This window comes from Camelus dromedarius, chromosome 17, assembly GCF_036321535.1.
Source record: "Camelus dromedarius isolate mCamDro1 chromosome 17, mCamDro1.pat, whole genome shotgun sequence".
Classification (NCBI taxonomy): Eukaryota; Metazoa; Chordata; class Mammalia; order Artiodactyla; family Camelidae; genus Camelus; species Camelus dromedarius.
In genome coordinates, this window is record NC_087452.1 from 44,852,236 (window position 1) to 44,871,236 (window position 19,001).

General features: G+C 41.3%; 1 protein-coding gene and 1 long non-coding RNA gene across 2 annotated transcripts in view; one reads left to right on the forward strand and one right to left on the reverse strand.

The window, feature by feature from the left end:
- Window positions 1–2,721, reverse strand: part of DYNC1LI1 (dynein cytoplasmic 1 light intermediate chain 1) — a 28,004-nt gene extending 25,283 nt beyond the window's left edge. The window contains exons 1-2 of the mRNA XM_010982056.3: window positions 2,464–2,721; window positions 2,190–2,263 (exon numbers count right to left, since the gene is read on the reverse strand). Coding sequence (XP_010980358.3) covers window positions 2,190–2,263; window positions 2,464–2,609 — 220 coding nt within the window. The 5' untranslated portion in view covers window positions 2,610–2,721. The remainder of the gene's footprint in view (window positions 1–2,189; window positions 2,264–2,463) is intronic.
- A 25-nt stretch (window positions 2,722–2,746) lies between these two features.
- Window positions 2,747–18,729, forward strand: LOC135323363 (uncharacterized). Its single transcript, XR_010384961.1, has 3 exons — window positions 2,747–3,308; window positions 13,772–13,941; window positions 18,544–18,729. It is a non-coding gene; the product is annotated as an uncharacterized LOC135323363 (long non-coding RNA).
- Window positions 18,730–19,001: the final 272 nt, after the last annotated feature.

The following is a 19,001-nucleotide window of genomic DNA, read 5'->3' on the forward strand; positions in this document are numbered from 1 at the left end:
AGAGGTATTCTAGAAGATTAATCCTATTTATGTAATCAGTATAAAAATCTGTTATTAGCTTCTTCCAAAGCTGAAAAGCACTTTGATGAAAATCCCAACTGTATACAAATTTTTAATTTCAAGCTTGTGTAATTTGATATTAGATGGAGTTTTACGAACTATTAAGTTTGTAAAAAAGGAAATTTAATCTATTCTAAGTATGGAGGGATGGAAGTCTAGGGCCTCTAAGTACATTCAGCCACATGCCAGTGGCAAAGGCAGGTTAAAAAAAAAGGGTTTAAAAAAAGCACTGTGCAACCTTCAGTGCAAATTAGGAATGTCAAGAAATGAGCAAAACTGTCACTTTTGTTTCACTACAAACAGAACCATGTAGATACTCAACTAATGCATAGGAATAATTGGAACTCATAAAATGAAAACAAAATTCAGGAATCTTATTCTTTACAAAATGGCAGTATTTGAAAAGAAGTCTTATTTAACTTAGAGTAATTAAAATATAGTCCACTTCAGTTTATACTGTACAGCACAGGGAACTACATTCAATATCTTGTAGTAACCTATAATGTAAAAGAATATGAAAACGAATGTATGTATGTATGACTGAACTATTATGCTGTACACCAGAAACTCACACAACATTGTAAACTGACTATACTTCCAAAAAAAAAAAAAAAAAAAAAAAAAAACCCACTTCAGTGAGGTCACATTTTCGTTTAGTATTTATTAGTAATTTGTTTAAATTAGTAAATTTAAGACATATTCTGGATTTTTTTTCTTTTTTTGCTTTGGATCCTAATCTCTCTCTGTCCTATAAATATCCCTTATGTAGGCACTAAGTCAATAATTAGAGTTCTGATAAAATATTTTCTAATCCAGTTAAGAGAAACCCATCAAAAAATGTCATGGTGCTGTTATCACTTCACAAACATGATCTTACTCAGTTCTCCCCATAACCCTAGGAAGTAGGCATTATTATTTCTGTAAAATCCGCTTTAAGGATGAAGAAACTGAGGCTCATAGATGTCAAGAAACTTAATTAGGATCACAGGACTAGTTTGTGATAGGGTCATGACTAAACCCAGGTTAATCTGCAAATAGGTACTTTCAATCACATTAAAAACAGGTAAAACTAATTTTTCAACAAGCTCCGTGTAACTTCAAATAACGTCAAGAATCATATACTGTAGGTTGGCAGCAGTCCATGAAAAATAATTAGTAATCTGGTTCTATCTAAACATTCCCATTAAAAGCAGACCCTGTCAAGTAGCCTTTGACTTCTTTGTTTCCTTTCCTGTTTTAAAATGTACAAAAAAAAAACCTCTTGAGACATCAATATCGAAGTTTTAAAATGTAACCATCATCTTATAAGCCAAACTTCAAAATTTCACATCTACAATCTATGAAGGAAATCTCTCCTCTAAATGACTTTGGAGCTAAGCCTGCAAAAACGTGAACCTGTGAATTGTTCTCCCTCACTGTCCTCTACGACCACCCCTAGAATCAGCAAAGAAACAAAATACATAACTTCCAGAGAGTAGAGATACAGAACAATCAGGAGATGAGACATTAAACTATTTCTCCCTGTTAACATCCATTTGGCTGATGGGACTAAACTAGAAAGGTGTTCTACTGCCTTTTACAAATTTCATAATTATAAGTGGCAGTTAAAAAAGGCAGCTGCAACACAAGCCCATTGTACCCGTAAAAGCTGAAACAAATAAGAACATTTATCACGACTACCAGGTCTCATTTCTAGCTTCTCTGTCAATTACACAAAGAGCCCGCTATTAAATATTAATGTCATGCCATTTGCACCGGAGGTCCCGAGTAGAGCCTCCTGCTACCAATTTTTGTCATGAAAGAAAGACCGTCCTTATTTTCTAGGTAAACCCCAAACCACTAGAATCTCTCAGAAGGGCTATCGCACTCCGTCCTTCCCAGGGGAGGCTGTCAGGGCCACCCCCGCACACCCAAGGGAGGAAGAGAGCTCTGGGGAGGGCGGGTCCCTGCAGGTCCCGGGGCAGGGGTCCCGGTTCTCCTTCTTCCCCTAGCTGTCAGCTACAGGTCAGGCGGCGGGGCGGGGCCAGGCCCGGCTTTCCTCACAAAGCGAGCCAGAATGCGGGCGGGCAGGCCGGGACCCAGGCTGGGGTAGGGGCCGCGCAGGGCGGAGCGAGGCGGGGGCCACTTACCCAGCAGCAGCACGTTCTTCCCCGCGGGGAGTTTGGAGCGCGAACGGGTGGAGACCTCGCTGAGGATGCAGGACCTGGCGGGGAGCAAGGCGCAGCTGAGGCCGGGGCCGCAGCGCGGGAGGAACGGATGGCCCCGGCATCGGCGCACCCGGGCGGGGGCGGCCGAGAACGCTGCGGCCTGGGCCGGGCGCCGAGCTCCGGCGGGCACGCGATCAGGGGGCGTCCGCGGGGCCAGGGGTGCCAGCGGGGACCCCGGGAGGGGCGCGGTCCTTACCAAAGGTTCTGCCCGTCCTCGTCGTCGCCTGCTGCGGCGCCGCCGTTGCCCGACGTTAGCTCGTTGGCCAGGGGGCCGCCCGTGTAAGTCGAGGCTAATCCCGGCGTTGAGGAGCCGAAGGAGCCGACTCGCCCCACAGCCGCCATCTTGGTCGGGAATCACACCGCTGCCGGCAAAGCTGAATGAGCGAGGCGGCTGCAGCGGCGGCGGGAACCCGGATATGGAGCGTTCGGCGCACGGGAGCGGGGCGGGGCCTGCGGGGGTGGGGATGGGACTGAGGGAGCGAGCGAAGGCGGACTGCGCGTGCGCTGCAGGTTGGCGGGTGCGGAGGAGGTGCGCGTGCGCAGATGGCCGGGCAGGCCGCCATGTTGCAGGCTGGGTATCCAGAACTCAGCGGGTTGAAGCGCCGCCCGCAGCCCTGGGCTGCAGCCGGGCGTGTCGGGGTGTGTCAGGTGAACAGTGCTGCCTCCCACTTTTCAGTCGCGTCCACAAACCCCGCAGTGGGTGGGGAGTTCATGCACTGTCATTGCTGTCCCGCCCACCATCCAGGCTGAGCGCTGGTCCCTCGCTTACACCGACGCTTCTCCGGCGCCGCCAGGAAGGAAATGGGCCGCCCCGCTACCAAAGAGGCTTTTATGCAGCCCGGGCTGGAGTGGTACCCTGGCCCCAGATTTCTGGGCTTCTGTTCATTCTCAAGTGGCGACTTGTTCCTCAGATCTTGGCCCCACCTCAGAAGCAGGTTCCCCCAGCCCCCTGAGCAGCTGCGTGACGAGAAGAGCGTTGACGGGGCTTGCTTTAATATTTTGTTTGAGATACTCTGCGTGAGACTTGAAGAGACCCACTAGGTGAGTCATCTGTCCATCCAGTCAGCAGACGTCTATTCAGTGCGCACTGTGGCAGGCACAGTTGGCACTGGGAATGCACAGATGGAAAAGAGATAACCTGAAACAACTCCCTTTCTGTCAGAACGTTACTGGTTAAACAGATTTCAATGTCTGAGCCTCCTAACCAGAAAAAGTTGATGGTTTTAAGGCTCCATCTTAAGTACACCTTGGAAGAGCAGTTGCTTAAAATAGGCTGCCCCTTGGATACTACAGCCCTTATTTAGTATTTGAAAATCACTTGTTAATATATGACCTCATCAATGCTGTTAGACCAGTGAGAAAATCCACAGCTAAAGACTGAATTTGCTATACATTGACGTTGCAGTTAGAAGCCTAGAAGGCTTTGGAGGCTGGCAAATCTGAGTTCAGATCCAGCGCTATTAATTTACTGGTTATGTAAGTTCAGACAAATTCTTTAACCTCTTAAGCCATCTTTTTCACTCAGAGCACTTTTCCTCAATTTTGTTTATATACAGTTGTCAGTTCCGTATTTACTTAGACTGGAAGTATTCACTTAATAATAGTGTCAGGTTTCTAATGCCCCATGATTTTCAGATGTTCAGCTACTCCCTCATACAGCATTCAAAGTTGTATTCCTTATGGTTTTATAATATCCCTGTCCAGCATTGTTCCATTAAGATGACTAAAAGAGAGGTCTACTACATGCCAGGCACTCCACGTTTTGTGACTTGCAAGCCTCATACTTTACAGGGGATCAGCCAAGTAAAACAGGTCAGAGGTGATAAATTGAGATGTTTTTACTTTCCACTTTGTCTAACAGCTTATGTCAAATTATGTTAGAATAAATGTCCTGGCAACTTAGATCCTGTTACTGTGAATACCTTCTATGGAACTCTCTACATGACAAAAATAGAAAACCTATGTATTAAAAGGAAGTCTATAAAAGGAAAGAATTAAGCAGTCCCTTGGAAATTTTGTTACATAAATGCTATTTACAATTGAGCTATTTCCTATACTATGATTAATTTTCTTACTTGCCCAACTTTTTGTTCCATCTAAAATTAACAACTGCCTTGGCTTTTATTTGCTTAGATTTCTGTGTCCTTATCTCTAATTCAGTCTCAACTGGTTATGTAAAACTCCCCATTAGATCTTCTAACAACTTCATCTTCTTGAAGACATCTTTAAGAACTTTTTAGTCTGCTCTAATTTGAAGTGGTTGTTCTCTGTACCTAACACACAGCTGTCATGACCTGGAATCTCCTTTTACCATTGTTCTGGAGATTCCCTTTGCCTCATTCCTGTATCTTCTTCTTTCTTCTTATTTTAGTGGAGAACTTCCTCCAATAGTTTGAGAAAAAGTGTATGGATATATTTTTGGAGACCTGTGTGTCCAGTCAAGGCCCAGCCAAGAGGAAAAAAAGAAGGCATTCTTATAGGAGTGCTAGATAAATGTTTAATGAAGGAACTATTTATAAAGGTGTGAACGATACTAAGAGATGGGGATTAGCAACAGCAGGAAGATCTAGGCCTGAAGGGGAAAGAGGAAGGAGCGTTCCCCAGAATCCAGAGAGAGCTGCAGCTACAGGAGAAGGCGATCCCAGCAAGCTCTGTGACTTGCAGTAAAGGAACCCAGCAGTGACCTCTCTTTCTGCCCCGTAGTATCCTATCACTGTCTCTCATTGGCCAAAACCAACCAGAAGGCAGACAGCAAGGGAACCCAAGCAAAGCAATCCATGCACATTTACCTTCCTGAGCACAAAGAAGGATAGAGGAGGGTGAAGAGTGGACCTGGGAGGCAAACAAGATACCCAGCTCACTTTGTCTGTTTGAAAATGCACATAGTCTGTACTCAGTGATAGTTTGGCTGGGTGTACAATTCTTAGGTTGCAAATTATCTTCCCTCAGGTTTAAAAACCTTGACCCTTTGTCTGCTTGATTTTAGTGTTATCATTGAGAAATTTGAAGCCATTCCGATTCCTAATCCTTTGTTATGTGTTCTTTTTTTTTCCCCCTACTTGAAGGCCTTTAGAACTTCCACAAATTTCCAGTAGCACGTATACCCTCTTCCAATATCTGCACTGTCATACTAATTATCCTGTTCATTATCATAGAAGAAGAATCTATACTCTTAGGCTAAAGCAGTCTCTCCACATACACTAGTTTCCATCTCCTTTCTCAACTCAAGGACATCGCTGCCACAATTCTACCCCCTTTTTTCTCTAATCATTTATTGATCTCCACTGGATCATTTCCTCATTCCTGCTCCTTCACCAGCTACTACTATGTTTCTTTCCTCTCTCTTTTAAAAATTTTTTTTTGTATTTCTTTTAAAAAAATTTTGGGGGTGGAGCTAATCAGGTTTGTTTGTTTCTTTGTTTCTTTCTTTTAATGGCAGTACTGACGACTGAACCCAGGACCTCACGTGTGCTAGGCACTCGCTGTACCACTGAGCTATACCCTCCCTCTCCTTTCCTCTCTTTAATGGCAAAACTCTTTAAAATAGTTGTCTTTACTGTCTTCAATTCCCCTTCCCCTTTGCCCTTCAAACCCACTTCAATCAGACTTTTACCCCGTGGCTCCACAAGAAACTGCTCTTATCCGTGTTGTCAGTTATCTCCTTGCTGCTAAATCCAATGGTAAATTCTCCTTCCTTGTTTTTCTTAACCTTTGAGCAGCACATGGTACAGTTGGTCACTCCTTCTGGTTATTCTTATTTACATGGTTTCCTGGTCACCATGTTCTCTTGGGTTCTTTCTCTGCCTCACTTGCTGCTCCTTTTCAGTCTCCTCCACCATTTCCTTATTTTCCTGACCACTTAATGTTAGAGGACTCCAGGGCTCAGTCTCTGTTCCTGTTCTTTAACTATGCTCACTCCCTTGATGATCTCATCCAGTCTCATCACTTTCAATTCCATCTGTATGATTAAAACTCCCAGATTTATCTCTCCAGCCAGAGCTCCATATGGAACTCCATATTAATACATCCAGCTGCTTATTTTGCATCTCCACTTGGATGTCTAATAGCATATCTAGAACTCAGCATACCCCAAACTGAGCTTCTGATCTCTCCCCCAAAACGCTTCTCCACCCATGGCCTTCCCCACTAGGTAGCAGCTCCTTGTTGCCCAAGCAATTCTTGACTTCTCCATTCCTCTCACACCCCACCTTGCATCTGTGAGGAATCCTGGCATCTCTACCTTCAAAATATGCCCATGACCCAACTTCGTATCACTCACCAACTGTTAACCACCTTGGTCTGAGCTGTCATCTCTTGCCTGAACCACTGTAAAAGGCTTTTCATCATGGCAGCTAGAGGGATCCTTTAAAAAATAAGCCAGACCATGTCACTCCTGTATTCAAAACCCTACAGTGGCTCCTCATTTCAATCAGAGTAAACACCAAAGTCCTTACAATGACCCACAAGGCTGCAAAGAATCTGGCCCCCCATTGCCTCTCTGGACTTTTCTGTTCTACTCTGTCCCTCCATTTCTCCCATCCAGCCACACTGGCCCCACTGCTTTTCCTAAAACATATTGTGTACCCCTTTGCTTTAGCTGTTCCCTCTGCCTTGAAGGAGGTAAGGAGCTGTCCAAACCAGTATCTTTCCCCGGATAGCCACTCCCTCTCCTCCCCCAATGTCTTTGCTCACTTCTCAGCCTCTCAATAAGGTGCACCCTGACCACCCCATGTGACGCTGCAACTTCAATCTTCACCCCTGAAATTCCAGATTCTTCTTACCTTGCTTGCCATTATTTTCCATAACACTACCTTCTAACATAGTATAAAACATACTAATTGTCTCCTAACATAGTACAGTCATCCCTTAGTATCTGTGGGGGATTGGTTCCAGGACCTGTCCACAGATACCAAAATCCATGGATGTTCAATTCCCTTAAATAAAATTTTTGCACTTAACCTACCTTATACTTTAAATCATTTCTAGATTTCTTATAATACCTAGTACAATGTAAATGATATGTAAATAGTTGTAAATACTATGTAAATAATTGTAACTACAATGTAAATGATATGTAAATAGCTGCCTGTGCATGGCAAATTGAAGTTTTGCCTTTTAGAACTTTCTGGAACATTTTTCCCGAATATTTTTAACCTGAGGTTTGTTGAATCTGCAAATGTGGAACCCACAGATATGGAGGGCTGACTGTGTAGAATTTACTTATTAGAATTTAAAATAAAATAAAATTTAAAAAAAAAGAACTTAAGCTCTGTGAGGGCTTCACTCATGTACCCCAAGCACTTTGTGCCTAGGACATAGCAGACATTCAGTGAAGATTTGTTGATGGTATGAGTAAATGAACAGAGTTACACCTTGTCACCAGGTTTCTACAATTTAAGGATAATGATGAGGATGGTGGTGTATGTGTGTCTTAAGAGGTGAAGGGGTTACAAAAATTTTTTCACTCCAACACCTGAAAGCAGGGGCTCTCTTGTACAATATTTTAAACTCTTCCTGATATAAATCCTTCTGAAATGTATTACACATTCTCTTGCTACTTTACCAGGTTGTCTGAATGCTGATTTACCTCTCTTTGGAGGCTCTGGGCCTCCTTAGGGGCCCTGCGGTTACATGGGGAAGTCTCAGATCCTGCTGGGATACCCCGGGGTGTTCCCCCAGATGTCCTTTTTAGTTAAGTTTCTGATGCAGCTGAGCCTGGGGGCCTGGAAGTGGGAACTGGAACTCTAGTTGGAAGAGAGACAGCTCCTCTCTCCTGCTTTCTGTCTCCCTTCCACTTTAGCCCAGGGAGCTGTGTCTTTTCTCTCCCTCTGGACCATCAGCCCTGCTTACTCATCAGCTTCCTGAAGGCCTTAGTTAAGTACTTCTCCACCTGAAGAAGAGCAATCATTTGACAGACACAAGAGCTCCGCAGAAAACTAGTTCGGGAGGGGAACCTTCCGTAGGGCTGAGGTGGGGGAGACAGGCCACTTCCTCTTTCTTCGGGGGATGCCTCCCTCTGTGTTTGAGAACTGGGACAAAACAGCGCTCCCCCCCCCCCCAACTCTGCTTCCTGTTGTACCAGCTCCCACAGGCTGCCTCTGGCAGGTTTTCAAATAAGACTTGCTTCATCCACTGTGCCAAATGCTGGCAATCACAGATGATACAGATGCCAGCTGAAAAGCCAAAGCCAAAAGAAAAAGGAAATAAGCAAGGCGACGAGTGGCTCCTTAAAGTTTGACTCTATGAACAACTCAAATAATAAAACAGTGTCGGAAGGAACTTCAGTGGTTAAAGAGTCCCCTCCCCTCCACAATATATGAATTTTTTTTTGTAACATCCCTGACATTTGAGACAAAACAGTAATGTTAGAATTGGCAGAGTCCTTGCTTACAACCTCTCCCGGCAGGAGATCCAGGGATCCAATTAGAGGGAAAACAGGTGCCCAATGTTGGTTTTTTTGTTTTCCAGTGAGTCTTGTTTATCTCATCCTAAGTACCTCCTTAGAATGAATGCAATGATGGGTATTTAATTCACTTTTCAGTCACCAGTCCCTCTAATTACAGATCTACCTTCTCTCCTACTCACCTAGCATTTTTATCAGGTGAGCTCTCACAGAACTTACATCTTAGACAAAGAAAAAGATATGGAAATACCTGACAAGAGAAGGTAGAAATAGACTTTCTTGGTGGCCTTTTTTTTCCTTTTTTTCTTCATAGAAAACATCAGAAAAAGAATCTCCTCAATTTCTAGATCTAAAGTGAAATCCACGCCCCTCCTGTTTAAAAACTGTATGCATATGTGTGTGTTTGTGTACACGCATTCCTTAGGATTAAATTTTACAGAGAAAAAAAATGCTTCATTTGCTTAGAAATGTATCCCTGAAAAATAGTACCCCCTGGATATTTTAAAAATTCCACAATAAGGCAGTAATTAGAATTGTCTTTTCATTTCAGGCCGAGTCCGTCCCCATGTCCACTCCTGGAAAATGAGTAATGAATGAAAGGTTAATAACCTGTCAATCAATACCCATTCACCTGGAGTAGACACTTGGTGACACGCACAGGGAAAACAAATGGGGCCAGAAGAATGTTTATTCTTCATCTAAGTGTTTTAATTATCTACTTAAAGATTTTTAATTTTTATTTATTTATTTTTTAGGGTGGAGGTAATTAGATTTATTTATTTATATAATAGAAGTACTGGGAATTGAACCCAGGACCTCTTGCATGCTAGGCATGCACTCCACCACTGAGCTATACCCTCCCCTGCTGCTTATACGTTTTTAATATAGAATAAATAGCATTTTTAGAATGCTTAGTTGTCATTGTTGTTTTCATCTGTTCTCTACCACTAAAAGGAAGGGAAAAAAAGGTTCATGGATTAATGTATCGTTAGCTGGATACTTACTGCGTGTATTTTTGGAGGATCTCATTTCCTTGTAACAGGTATTCTGAAGTTCAAGTCCATTATCCTTTTTTAAAAAGTAGTGATTTCAGTGCCACTTACTTCTTAGATTTCCAGAATTATACTCTGTCACCCTCTTTGCTTCCTAAAGGAGAAGATATCTAATAACCAACATTACAGATTGAGATCTGCCAACACTAGTTCGTTAAGGTCATTAAGTTTTTCTGCTTGGGAGGCCCTACAATCAGGCAAAATGGAAAAAAGTATGAAATTCCATGGTAGGTTTAGAAATGTGCTGTCTTTTGGAACTGCAGGTGATTTCATATTCATAACAATTTAGTCTACTTTAGAGCTAATTATGGTTTCTTATTGCTTTTACTAAAAGTAAGCCTAGAAGTCTAATCTACTATATTCTGCACCAACAAAAACAGTATGTGTGTTTCTTTTTTCCCCACGTGGGAAAGAGGTTGCAAGAGTTGCCCAGTGGGAAGTGTCTTACAAGCAAAATGAATGAGTTATTTTACACTGCATAAGATTAAAGTGCTGCTTATTTGAAGGTATTTAAGGAGATTCTAATGATCTTCAACTTGGTACTATTAGGAAACAGCAAGATCCAGTTTCCTAGTACTGTGAAAGTGAAATCCGGAAGCGCAGTGTCCTTTCTGATCCTTCCTCAGTAAATCTCCGGATTGTTTTGAAGAGTCAAAGTCATCTTATGTTTCAGTTCATTGGTAAAGGCGGAATAGCCAGATAACCTACTGCGTATAAGCTGATAGGTATATATATTTGAATACAGTGGCTCTAGTCTAAGAAGTATATTGGCCACACGATCTCATGGTTTAAAATTTTGTTCTAAATGGCAGCAATATTGTGTCTGACATTTTAGACTCTGTTCACATCATCAAATCTAAGTATTAGGTTAAATAATATTAATGGTAAACCAAGTGATATAGACAGCTAATTTGCATGATTTAGATGAAATAAAATGTTTGGATTCAGCATTTGGAGTAAGGTACATGGGTCATAGGTTCCAGTCCAAGCTCCAGTATTTGACCAAATTGAATTAAAATCTAGATTCTCCCACTTACTAACTGTGCAACCTTGCAGTTGTTTAAACTCTGAAGCCTCAGTTTCCTCACCTCTCATAGAGTTATGAGAGGTAAACAAATAAAACCTGACGTGTAGTGAGCACTCTAAACGTTAGCAGAAATATTTACTGTTATTTTTATTTGAAATAAATGTATATGGTGTTCTGGAGAGCAAGGTTTCTCGGTGTTTAAATGTGCACATGAATTCCTTGGGAACCTTGTCTAAGTGCAGATTCTGGTTTAGTGGAACTGGGATGGGGCCTGAGAATCTACATCTCTAACAAGCTTTCGGGTGAGTATCAATACTGCTGGACAAAGTTATGCGATAGAAAGAACACAGGCTTTGGATTCATCCTTCTGCAGACTGAAATCCTGGCTCCAAACATGTTAGCAATATGACCTTGGCAAGGTCAAGCTTTCTCATCTCTAAGATGGAGATAGTAATAAGTATTTCTAATGAAATCATTTTTCTTTAAATAAACAATAGTGAACTCAGACAATAACTGACATATTCTAAGTACTTAAGTCTAAGTTCAGTATCAAGTGTGGGAGACTATGACAGTTTTCATTCCTAGAAAAGCTGAAAATTCAGTCTTCCTTGGGAAATTCTTAGAATTTGATCATTATGAAATCAATGTCAACACTGATTTGAAAATTTATCATTGCATGGCAAGCAAATCAATGCATAGCAGATGTTGTGGGGACGGATGGGGAAAATGCCCTAGGCACGTGGTAGGGCCTAAAGTCAGAGCGGGTAGAATTTCTGCGAGTAACCGAGATAACTGAGGAAAGAAGCCAGCTTGTGAAGTGTTTTATTTTACTAGTAGTATTTTTACCTTTTAGAGTATGGAAAATGTCAAGCATACATCACAGTATGGAGACAGTATAATGAACCCATCACTCAGCTTCAGTAGTTACCAGGACATGGCCAGTCTTATTTTAGTTTGACTTCCACCCTCTTCCTCCATCCCTGAATTCTTTTAAAGCAAATCCAAGGCAGTATTATTTTACGCATAAACATTTCAACATATCTTTAAATCAAGGACGCTCGTTCTTTAAAAATATAACCATAATACCATTATAATAATTATTTCAAACAAAACTGCAACTATTGAATTGGTAACATAAATTTGAATTACCATCCAGTTTTCACTACAGTTAATGAGATGCACATGCACGTTAAAGTAGAATTCAAAACAGCCTCACACTTAAGCACAAAGCAAATATGCTAGTTCCCTAAACATTGCTGTTGTCAAAGCAGGCAGGACAAGCATCCACTGACCTGCAGGACTGCCATCCTCAACATCCCTCCCCTCACTGCTCCAGCTGGTTCTTCATTGATCTGCCAGGTCTAGGTGTTGATTTCCTCTCCGTATTGTCCTCTGTATTCTGAGCCTTCCCTGCTTAATTCTCTCCAGCTGCAAAGAGACTGCTTTTAACTTTTGCCAGGAGCAAGTCACTCCAGGCGAGCCGATCTGAGTTCTGCACTCTCAGAAAAAGCTTAGAGTTCTAAGATCTCATAAAATGATAGACCTGGAAGGCACTTAGTTCTGCCACTAGATCTGAAAACTAAGGCGCAGCTATGCTAAGTGACTTGCTCTACCTTGGGATTACCTAAAAAACCTCTCAAAATAAGGGCAGATTATTGCACATCTAATCCGACCTTTCTGCAATGGTGAAATTTCAGTCAAGCAGTTTGATCTCTTATTTTATATTTGGTTAGTCTCTCTAACTTCCTGCTAAGGGCTAAACTTTCTTTTTTCATCTTGGACATTTAGAAATATACATTAGATTAGAGCAATAAAAAAGTTATTAAAGAAAATGAAAGGTTTTTCAGTGTTATCTCATTGAAATCCTTCTTGAACCCATATAAAATTTCCATTGTCATTTCTAATTATAAAACATTTCTAACATATAAATACAAAAAAGTAGTATCTATTATATTAATATGTATTAGCAATATGCACACTGTATAAAAGTAATATAATATCACCATAGAATGTCTTTCCCTCTTAGACCTTTTTTATTGAATATATTTGACATATAACATTTGTATACATTTAAAGCATACAATCCTCCAAGAATTTTTTTAAAGAAAGCCCAGTCTACTCCCATCCCTTTCCAGTCCTTTCTTTCTTAGAGATAGCCTTCATCTTAAAAATAGGTGAATTTCATTCTCATTCAGATGTATATTCATATAGTCAATTATTTTGTATGTTTTAAATTTTTACATGAATTTTATACCATGTGCATATTTTACAAATTGCCTTTTTCACTCAATATTATATTTTCAGGGTTGGGCCATGTAGATACAGAGGTGGATCTTAGATCATTCATTTTAATTGCTCTATAGAATTCTACTCTTGGATAACCCACAGTTTATTTAATCCACTCTCCCTCAGAGGAACAGTTCTATTAGATACCATCTGTTAGACTTATCACTAAGTAGCCTATAGTTTTGGTGAATAGGCTAAATGGCATCTTTGTAAATATGTATTGATTCATTTATTATTTATTATTATGTATTGGAATAATAATCAATTTAAGTTATATAATTGTTGCTTGCTGGTATATCAGCATGCACTTGAATGTTTGTATATTGATTCTGCCTCCACCAATTTTGCTGAACTTTTATTCATTTCAAGTAGATTTTCTTGTGAAGGAATGGTATCTTAGCTCATCATTTTCCTTAGTATTTCTTACTGTAACAATATAGAGAAATTTGGATTTATCAAAATTCTAGGGGAAAGGGTGGCTGAAAGCTAGAGAAACAGATGGCTTGATGGGCCCACTCCTCTTGAGAGGGGCAGCTGGAGCTGGGGGACTGCCTACCAAAGCTCCGTGTTCAGAAAGTGTAGTGGTTTTGGGAAGGGGTGTGACCTGAGGCACTAGTTGAGGTCTCATGAGATGGTGGAGGCTGCATCATCTGTGATGTGATGATCCCCTCTGTCTTAACATGTTCTCAGTAAAAACAAAACAATCACCTGCCGAGTCTCATTGGTATTTTCGCAGGAACCACTGAGAAGGTGGAGTTTTGTATCCAGACATGTTGCAGGGACCATAGAACCGAAGCTGCCAGGATCCAGACAAGCAGGAGGAGGTAGAGTCTGAAGTGCTGGAAGGCACTGGAGCTGCCCAGCGCCGGGAAGGAGAATTGAAGCCGCGTTTCCTAAACCATGAGGGTAGGAGAGCCCCCTCCTGACTGGCACCTGACATTCGGTGTTCTTTGACAGTCATCCGACTTGCATGTTCCCCATGTGAGGTCCACACTGTCAAAAGGCAGGATTCACTCACTTTTTTCCCAAAATTTCTTCTTTCAAGGTTTGAGTTTGCTAATTGTTTGGCCTTCCTTGAAATTAGAGTGTTTGTGATCTGAGAAGCATGAGAAAAAGAATCATCTTGAAATTATCTCCCTCACAGCTTGTCATAGGGCAAAATTCCATCATTAGATTCAGTTCCTCAGGGCCCTCTACACAGTAATAAATTATAGCCTTATGTTATCTGAGGAAATAAAAAACTAAATGTTAATATAGATTAGTTCATTCATTTAACCCATCACTAAAAAGGAGAAGACAATGGGGAACAGCTTGGAGTCCACAGTCCAACTACCCAAGTTGAATCCTCACTCCTCCACTTACTAACTCTGTGTTATTTGGGGCCATTACTTAACTTCTGTTGCCTTGGTTTCTTCATCTATAAAACAGAGAATAATAAATAGTGCTTACCACATAGGGTGACTATGAAAATTAAATGAGTTAAAATATGCTCAAGCACTGAGAACACTCCTTACCTTGTAGAAAGTGCTATTTATTTTTGGCCTTAAGTACTAATCTTTAGGAAGCAGAACTGGTGGAATGGCCCAAAGGATGGCTTATTTTGAGGCAACAATGAGATGGGGATAGTCTACCCACAGTGTATGACTGAAACTATACAATCGGGGGCAGTGGAGGGAACGGAACATCCAGAATGAGAATGGAGGCTTTAAAGAAGAGGTACCAGATTGAAATGTTTTCTCTTTTGACATTTCAGGTGGAACAAATGTCTAGATGCCAGGTCCTGGCATTTGGTGAATTATAAAAGATCTTCACCAGATGTACCTTCCGTAGTGGTCAGCTTTTGCTGAATAATACCACACAAAAGGGCACCCCACAGCTCAGCGGCACATGACACTAAGCATGTGTTTATGGCAGTGGGTCTGCAGGTCAGCCGAGATTGCTTCCAGACTGTGGGTCTGCTCCACAGGGCTCATTCTGTGGTCCAGGCTGAGGGCTAGTGGCTACCTGGGTCGTGTTCTTCTCCTAGTGAAGGTCCAAAGCTTCCAGAGGCCTGGGTGCAGAGCTGATAGACTGTTAGTTCTGCCTGCATTCCTTTGGCTGAAACAAGCCACGTGGCCAAGTCCAACATCCATGGGATGGGAAGGTACTATTTTCCCATGAAGGTGGGGCAAGGACGGGGGACATATGTACTGAACAAAAAACTCACTTTTCACACCTCCTGTCTAAGATTTTGTAGTTTTTATCATGTCTTCTCTCAGCCTTTACTTTTTTATTTTTTGAAGTATAGTCTATTTACAATGTTGTGTTAATTTCTGGTGTACAGCACTGTGATTTATTTATTTTTATTTTTATTATTATTATTATTATTATTATTATTATTATTTATTAGTGAATATTTATTTATATTCTTTTTCATGATTGGCCATTACAGGGTGTTGAATATAATTCCTTGTGCTGTAAAGTAGGACCTTGTTGTCAGCCTTTATTTTTTTAGATGGAAGAATTTCAGTCTCTTCTCTCCTGATAAAGATGTCACTCCCTTTGTGCTTTGCTTTGCCCTGCCCTCTGCTCTCCTAACCTTGTTAGATGGGTCCCATTTTGTTGACCTTCTTGATTATATGTACACATTGGAAATAGATGCCAGTATCCTCTGCAATCAAGAGTAGTAAACAAAGTGAAAGGAGACTGACACTTTTGGAATCAACTACACACCCAGCACCGAGCTACGTGTTCTTCACACCACATTAGGGGTTCTTCATATATTGTCAAACACCTCTAGGGATGAGGCAGGCACGTGAGTGAAGAGGGTGGAATATTGTAGTTTTCTCTGTTCAGATGTGACTGCATTTCACAGCAGTACCATTTATTTTATTCGCAATCAAAAGGAACCCCCATTGAAATTTCAGCCCCATTTTTTGGTTAGTAAATTTCTCAGCAGGCATCTCTGCTCTGCACCCATGGTAACTCTTCCTGTGGGTCACTTCAGAGTACCCTGTTACTTTGTCTTCTTTTGACATAGACACATTTTACACTTTAGACATTAATAAATACTCTCTTCCACAAAGAGCACTGCTCTCTTAAAATTTTCTTTCAGTACACAGCCCTCATGGTCTGTATTTGACTTTCCCACTTTTGTTAGGGATATGCATACAGAGATATTTCATTTTTCTCTTAGTTCTAAGAAAACAACTACATAAGAGTGATGTCAAGTGGCAACTGACATTCAGCTGTATTGTCAGAGTTTCCTTTAGGGTGAGTACATGCCCACCCAAGGCAGGGAAGCGTCACTCAGCTCCCGACAGTTATTGCCATTTAGGAAGTCAAGCCCAGCATTGCTAGATCTTCTCTTTATTAAGACAAGTCAGGAATCCAGATTTTTCATGTAAAAGTTCCCAATTTTCAAGTGTCACCAACCGTATCAGTTAGGATACACTAGGCTAGCTATGCTGTACTAACAAATAAACCCCCAAATATCATTGGTTTAGTGCATCGTACAGAGTCAGATGCAGGTCAGCAGGGTTCTCTTCCATCTGGTGACTCAGGGGGCCAGGATCCCTTTCTCTTGTGATGCTGCCACCTGAACATATGGTTTCCAAGGTCCCCACTGCAGGGGAAGAAAGCGATGGAAGATGCACTCCAGCTCTTAAATGCCTTGGCCAGGAAATGGCACACATCATTTCAGTTCACAGTCCATTGGTCAGATGGAGTTGCTTGAGTCTAAAGAAGGCAGGGAAGTGAAGGGGAGCTGTTGGATATTTGATGACCATTAACTGCTCCTACCATAGCAATTAATTCAAAGCAAACAAACAAACTAGCAAAATCTCTGGACAAATCAAACAAAATACAAACACAGTCTAGGGTCCAATCCAGGGGCTAACATACCAGAGTAATTATTTTCCAATTGAAAATAACTAGGGCTCAAAAAGATTGTGCCTTGCCCAAGCTAATGAATGTCAGAACTGAGTCTATATTCTTTATCCATACCGTGCTACTGGTGGGTATTTTGTATTGATTAAATATTATATAGGGGCCTCCAGGCTTCCTAAGTACCCCTTAAAACTCTTCTGTGTCTGGGATTAAATAGACTGTCACAATGAACAAGAACTTTATTAACTCTAATATGTGACTTACAGACTTTGGTGTAGCCCACTGGTTCTCAAACTTGAGAATCTGCTGGAGAGCTTGTTCAGACACAGATTGCTGAGCCCCACCCCAGAGCTTCTGATTCAGTAGGTGGGAGTAGCGGGGGATACAAATTTGCATTTATAATGAATTCCCATGTGATACTGTTGCTGCTGGCCTGGGGACATGTTAAGAACCGCTGGTCTAGAACTGGGTCCTGGGTCCTAGAATCAGCCCAGACAACAAATTAATGACTTTGGGAGGATGACTTGGCCTCTGGGTTTCCATTGCCTCATCGGTACAATAAGCATTTGGATCAATTCTACCATTTTATAAGTGTATAATTAAGAAATATCTTTTAAAAATACCAACAAACATTAAAATACCTGGGGCAGGTGGAAGGGGCATATATTGGTACAAAAGGAGCTTGAGGAAGACTTCTAGAGTTTTGGAAATGTTCTATTTTTGATCTGGATGGTGGTTGTGTGTACGTACCTAGATAGAAAAATCATCAGGCTCTACATTTAAGACTAATGTAGAATATATACTTTAATCTACGCATATTGACCTCAATAAAAACATCAAGAATATGACTCTTTGGGGTTGGGTATAGCTCACTGGTAGAGCTCATGCTTAGAATGCACAATGTCCTGGGTTCAACCCCCAGTACCTCCATTAAAAAGAAAAAAAATTTAAGAAAAAAAAAAAGCTTAAAAAAAAAAGAATATGCCTCTTGCCAAAAAAAAATTTTATTGCTTTTACACTAATTCTAATTTTTATTTTTAGTGTGATATAGCTTATATAATTTCTTTTTATTACCTTGCATAAATAATATCCACCAACAGAGCCAAAAGTGGTGGGAAATAAAAGTTTCAACATCACCACGTTTGTGTAGGGAGCAGATATTAAAACTGCTCATCTTTCTGGTCCCAGGAAGAGACCAAGGTGATAAGGGATCTGGGAGTACTGCAGAGGCCGAGGTGAGATGGGAGAACATGTTCTTCTGCATCTCACAAGCTCAGCCTGGCCATCACAAAGAACTTTTGGTTCCCAAGTGATCTGGATGAATATCATCCAAATGATTCATTTTATTTGAGCATGGAAACGTAAGGGACTTTTCCTGTTCCCAACTAAAAGAGAGAGAGAGAGCAATCAGAGTTATAATTCATTTGCACTGACTCAATTGAATGCATTTGACCAAAAAACAAAACTCAAAGAACAGAAATATTACATCGTGCAGTTAATTGTGTCTGATATTCTGGGCGTATGCCCTGGAATCCTGAAATGAGAGAAGAAGCGGCTGTGAATTTACTGATCTCTGAGCCAGGCAAGTCAGTCCTTGCCTCTCCGTCGGGTCTTGGAGCAAACGTGCACGTCTCTTTCCAGCTCTGCGTTGGGTGACATCAAGTTGGTAGCTTGGAATTGGCTCTGGCGGGAGAATTCACCCCATGGATGTCAGCAATGCTGCAGCTCAGGACGCTTCATTTCAGAAAGCCGGACAACCAGCACATCACTGCTTACCTGCCTCTTGTAGTGCACTGTCTTGGCACACTGAATGTGCTTCTAGCATCTAAAGGTATGGATTTTTTTGGTAAAACATGAAACCTAAGTGTGAGTCACTTACTTCATCAGTGCTCAGTTGAAGAAATAGGTAGCTGTTCCTACATAGTAATAAAACTGGTTGTTTGGGGCTCACATAGAAAACCGGTTTTGTGTCTGCAGCTCTGTAGAGTAACATTTATGTCTAAAGCTATGTAGTGATTGATTTCAGCTTTTTTCAAATATTAATTCCTGGTTGTTCAAAGGTAATCATGTGCTGATTTAAGACCATCGCTACTGTGCTG